This window comes from Myotis davidii, unplaced genomic scaffold (assembly GCF_000327345.1).
Source record: "Myotis davidii unplaced genomic scaffold, ASM32734v1 scaffold1060, whole genome shotgun sequence".
Taxonomy (NCBI): Eukaryota; Metazoa; Chordata; class Mammalia; order Chiroptera; family Vespertilionidae; genus Myotis; species Myotis davidii.
The window spans coordinates 20,373-25,611 of record NW_006291816.1 but is presented as its reverse complement, the minus strand read 5'-3'; the positions used below and the strand labels follow the sequence as shown (position 1 = coordinate 25,611).

The window sequence follows — 5,239 nt, the reverse complement described above, 5'->3', positions numbered from 1 at the left end:
TGTCTACTCAGGGCCGTGATTGTGGAAAGGGGCCTGTTGGGCCCTGCATTCTGGGTGCTCTCCCTTCCCACAGGCGCCCGTTGATGCCAAAGCCTCATGTTTGCGTGGTAGGTCCGGCGATTTAAGCAAAAGTAAGACTCAGTGGTTAAATTAAGAAGACACCAAATACAGCCTCTTAATACAGCAGTTTTATTTCCTTCTATGTTTAGATCTTGCACCAAATTAAATTCAAGCAAATGACAGGCTGAGGAGTCCATCGATTTTCATGGGAAGGGTCCATATAAACAAATAGTGTGCTGTTATTCCCCTTATTTGGCAACTGTTTACTCAACATCCCAGCCTACTTTAATATATTGAGGTAATGGCGGTTCAGAATAGAGGGGACAGTGTTCTGTAGAGACCGTTTCTAATGCATGAAGTTAGTCTGCTTATTGCAAACTAAATTCCATTTCCATATACCCTTCACAGCCTCTCTCATTTTGGTGCAGAGGCAGTCTCACAAAAGCTTTTGTGGATTTCCTGAGAGTGGATACCTGAGGAACATGGATGTTGAGAGGCATTTATTTACTTCCTGATTCTTGAAAAGGAGGTGTTAGGACCTGAATTCTGGATTTATGTCTATCAACCTGATATTTTTCTATTGTCAATATTTTCCTGGTGTTTCGCTGAAAACCCCTCCCTCTTTCTGTATGGCATGACTCATCTCTAGCTAGAAGACTGTTCTTTGGTGGGAAAGATAGCATCTCCTGAGGTCCCCTGCTGTGGGCTGGCTGGTATAGGTGGTGAATGAGAGAGGATCTATGTATGCCTGGAGAAGAAAGGGCTAGGATATGCAAAGATCCTATTGAAAGAATAGTCCCCATTATCTTTACTGCCTTCTTTCTAAATACATTTGTCTATTTTCACTACCCACTCTTGCACTTCATTTTTGTTCAGGGAAAAGAGGTGTGGCCTCTGCTGGGGAAATGACTGACTTCAGAGTTGGGAGATGTATGTAATTAGACAAACTGCAGGTCTTAGGGTAATGAATGGGGAATCATTTGGCAAGAGCAGACAGAAGGGAAACATATAACATGACCTTGAATGTACAAAAGCGTATGTTATAACAGTTGTCATGGTTGTTGGGCCATCTCAGTCTCTTCTGTTTTCTCTCCTCTGCCTGTTTGTCTCTGTAGGTTTATTCCTTTATCAGTTCCTGTAGAAATCTGTAGGTAGCTGTTGACTTTCAAGAAGACCAAAACTGTTCATTTGGACCCAAGGTGAGTGAGAGCATGAGCACCCCTACTAGTTGGGGATGGGACTTGGGTGTTGGGAAGTGGGTGAGACAGATGGAGCCATTGTCTTCTAGCATTCTAGACAACTGTGCCCTCACATTCCTGTTTAGGAAAGGGGGGGGAGAAAGGGTTGTGCTTATAGGATAATTGACAGACATCCAGGAAATGGGGAAAGAAACCATGAGGAGGACAAAGCCAGAAACATACAGTTGACCCTTGAACAACATGGGTTTGAACTGCATGAGTCTACTTATAGGATTTTTTCCAATTTACCACAGTTGAGTTGATCCACACAGTTCTACTGACTGCAATTAAAACCTACATTGTTCACGGTTCAGCTCTGTGGTTGGGAATCTATGTATATGGAGAATCAGACTTTAGTTATCCATAGATTTTCAACTTCAGCGCCCCAACCCTTGCATTGTTCAAGGGCCAACTGTATAACCAAAGCTCCAGATCTGGAAAGATACCTAGGTATTGGGTCTAGAAACCAAAGTGCATGTCTGTCTGCTGAAACTCTGGATTCCAGTCCGTCCTGTGTTTTTGTCCATAGGTCTGCCTGTGATTTCAGCTGTAGGGCTTATCAACACTGGAAGCAATCAAGAAAGGAAGACCAGTGCAGGTTGGTGTGAGGCCTACCTGGATAGACCTGTGTGGTATATACCAAAGGGGCTGGATGCTTTGTAGCCTCTCTCACTTTCAGCAAACTTTCCCATCATCCCTGATCCTGTTTAATGCAGAGAAGAGTGTGGTAGTGCCTGAGCAGGATGTTGGACATTAGTGGGAGTGTGGAAGGGATAAAATGAGGTAACTCCCACTTCTCCTACCAAACAGTCCATCTCTGCTCTCTCATGTCCTGTTTGGCTGTCTGCATAGATGAGCACAGTTGGAAGAGGCTTAAAGCCCATTTCCTTCTTCCACCTTAGGTCCATCTCCAGCGGTGACTGTGGTGGCCTTGGAGTGGTGGAAGAGTATCACTTTCAGCAAGTCTGCACTCAGGAACCATCATCTTCCCTCAGTCTGAGTGCCTCTGCCCTCTGTATCATTGACAGAAGTTTTGTGTTCAGAAAGGGGACTGTGTGACTGTTGAACTGACAATTGACTCTAACTCTTGCTACAAAGTTGGTCTCTGACCCCGTGAAACTGTCAACATATTGACTCGGGACTTGTTGAGACCAAGGCCAAGACTCTATAGGGCTATTGATACAACTGGGCTTTAACCATGGGTGGGAAAAGAAATAAGGGCAAAACTGCAAAAAGGGCTAGTGTAGAAGCTAAAACAAAGAGGGAAGCTACTGGCGTAGGCAGACCTGTAGCCAAGACCCAGGCCAAAGCAATAGCCAAGCCAGAGGTTAAGGCAAATGCAGTGGCACAGGTGAAGGCAGTGTCTAAGAAGAAGATTGTTACTGAGAAAAAAGGAGCCCCAGCAAATTTCAGCCCCAAAGTTGAAGATGAGGCCACTCAAATGTCTCAGTGTCGTTCTGTGAAAAAGGCCGAGGATAAGATCAAGTCCATGTGTAAAGATAAGGCTGATATTGATACCTGTGCTGGGGAAGAGACCAATGTTGGTTCCAGGCTCCAGAATGGAGAAGAGACTGATAATAGTTCCAGTGCCAAGGATGAAGGTAAAGCTGATACTGGTCCCCCATCCTGTGCTGAGAAGTTGGAGCCTGTGGCCAGCGCTAGCTGTAAAGCTAGACCAGGCGCTGAAGAGGAGGAGGAAGAGAATGTTATTGGGAACTGGTTTTGGGATGGAGATGAAACTAGTTTTGACCCTGATCCTAAACCTGTGAGCAGAATACTTAGGCCCCAGCCTGTGGATGAAATTAATGAAAAAGATAGGCCCAAAGACTGGTCTGAGGTAACTATCTGGCCCAATGCCCCTGCTGTAACTCCAGCAGTATTAGGATTTAGATCTCAAGTCACATCTGAGACAAAGCCTCCTTCGTATATTGTCCTGGGCTCAGCTGAGGAAAATGCTCATGCTTTGCCTGAGGAAACAGAGAGTCTTTCTAAGAGCATATTCTCATGCTCAGAGTCTATCCCGGAGCACCCATTTGGTTCTGACCCTTGCATTCAGACTATAGAGCAGATTAGACGCCAAATCAAGATCAGGGAGATGAATGGGATTAAGCCATTTGCTTGTCCTTGCAAAATGGAATGTTATATGACTTCTGAGGAATTTGAAAAACTTATTACCTTACTTGAGTCAACTACTGATCCTCTCATTCATAAAGTAGCTCAAATTGCAATGGGGATCATTAAGGTTCATCCGTTTGCCCAAGAGTTCATTAATGAGGTAGGTGTAGTGACACTTATTGAGAGCTTGCTTAGTTTTCCTTCTTCTGAAAGGAGAAAAAATGCTGTATTTACTCTGAATGAACCTGGTGGACTTGAAAGACACCGCAAGGTTGAATTACATGTTAAACATATGTGTAAGGAAACCATGTGTTTTCCCTTGAACTCACCCGGACAGCAGTCAGGCTTAAAAATACTGGGGCAACTGACTACTGATGTTAACCGTCACCATATTGTTGCCAGTTATCTTTCAGACTTTTATTATTTGCTTTCCCAGGGAAATCGTAAAACCAGAAATCTTGTTTTGAAGGTCCTTTTGAATATGTCTGAAAACCCAGTTGCAGCCAGAGACATGATCAGTACAAGGGCATTAGCAGCGTTAAAACTAATCTTTAACCAGAGAGAAGCAAAAGCCAGTCTTGTGAGTGCTGTGGCCATATTTATTAACATAAAGGAGCATATCAGAAAGGGTTCAATTGTGGTTGTGGATCACTCGAGTTACAGCACACTTATGGACCTTTTCCGTGAAGTTAAAATGATTATTGAAACAATGTAAAATGAGCCAGAAATAGAACACAGAACAATCTCCAAATTCTGATGAGATAACTCCTACTTCTACCAAACAGTCCATCTCTACTCTCTCATGTCCTGTTTGGCTGTCTGCATAGATGAGCACAGTTGGAAGAGGCTTAAAGCCCATTTCCTTCTTCCACCTTAGGTCCATCTCCAGCGGTGACTGGTGGCCTTGGAGTGGTGGAAGAGTTTCTTCCTCTGTTCTCAAAGAGCCTTGCATAATATTTTGTTTGTTATAGTGTGCACATTATAAATGATGTCTTTAACACTATTATTTGTGGTGGTCTCTAGGTTTGAGCTACACCATTTGGGGGTTATCAAATATTATTACATTGTGAGCTGAAAATGTTGATTTTTATCTTGTGTAGATGGGGTACTTTTCAACATTTTACTTAAGAAATTAGTGAACCAGTTCATCCTAAATAAGCTAACTTGTTTATTAGTATCTGCTTAGATCCATTTGTGGCTTCAAATGGCAAAAAAAAAATAGCCTTAACTTATAATCTAGTTGCAGAAATAAGGCATATACACACAAAAAGATAACTAACAGATCATGTATGCATTCGCACACTCATACCCATTGTGAAATGTACACTCTCAACATAAAGAAGGTAGGTGTTTCTATAAGATGTTTAATATAAGAATTAAGTTTCCTCCTATTCTGCCTGCATCATATAGTATATTCTACAACCCAGAAATGTCCCTGAATCCTAGATAAAATGTAAGATTCACTTTTTAATGTCGCTACTACGTTTATAACTCATTGTTAGGCTACTTCATTTATGTCAGTCATCTCACAGAAGAGAAAGGAGGTAGGTGTAGGGAGGAAACATTTGCTGAGTACCTGCTCTTATGTCAGGCAATGTGTTGGCACTATACAGGTTTTTCCCCCCTCTTCTGGCAATGGTCCTGTGAGCCTAGGTACTGGTAGTTATTTCTTTTTTTTTAATATATTTTTTATTAAGATATTACATATGTGTCCTTCCTTATCCCCACGTTACCCCCTACCCCTCCCTCCCATACCCTCACCCCCCTGTTGTCCGTGTGCATTGGTTAGGCCTATATGCTTGCATATAAGTCCTTTGGTTGATCTT

The 5,239-nt window shown here is 42.7% G+C and overlaps 1 protein-coding gene across 3 annotated transcripts in view; it reads left to right on the top strand.

Moving 5' to 3' along the window:
* BHLHB9 (basic helix-loop-helix domain containing, class B, 9) overlaps window positions 1-4,416 on the top strand; it is a 12,987-nt gene extending 8,571 nt beyond the window's left edge. For 2 of the 3 annotated variants that reach the window (XM_015564952.1, XM_015564953.1), the window contains 3 exons: window positions 1,176-1,259; window positions 1,828-1,896; window positions 2,201-4,416. In XM_015564952.1, the coding sequence (XP_015420438.1) occupies window positions 2,497-4,128 (1,632 nt within the window). In that variant the 5' untranslated portion in view covers window positions 1,176-1,259; window positions 1,828-1,896; window positions 2,201-2,496 and the 3' untranslated portion in view covers window positions 4,129-4,416. The remainder of the gene's footprint in view (window positions 1-1,175; window positions 1,260-1,827; window positions 1,897-2,200) is intronic. The other variant, XM_015564954.1, reaches the window with a different exon arrangement.
* Window positions 4,417-5,239: the final 823 nt, after the last annotated feature.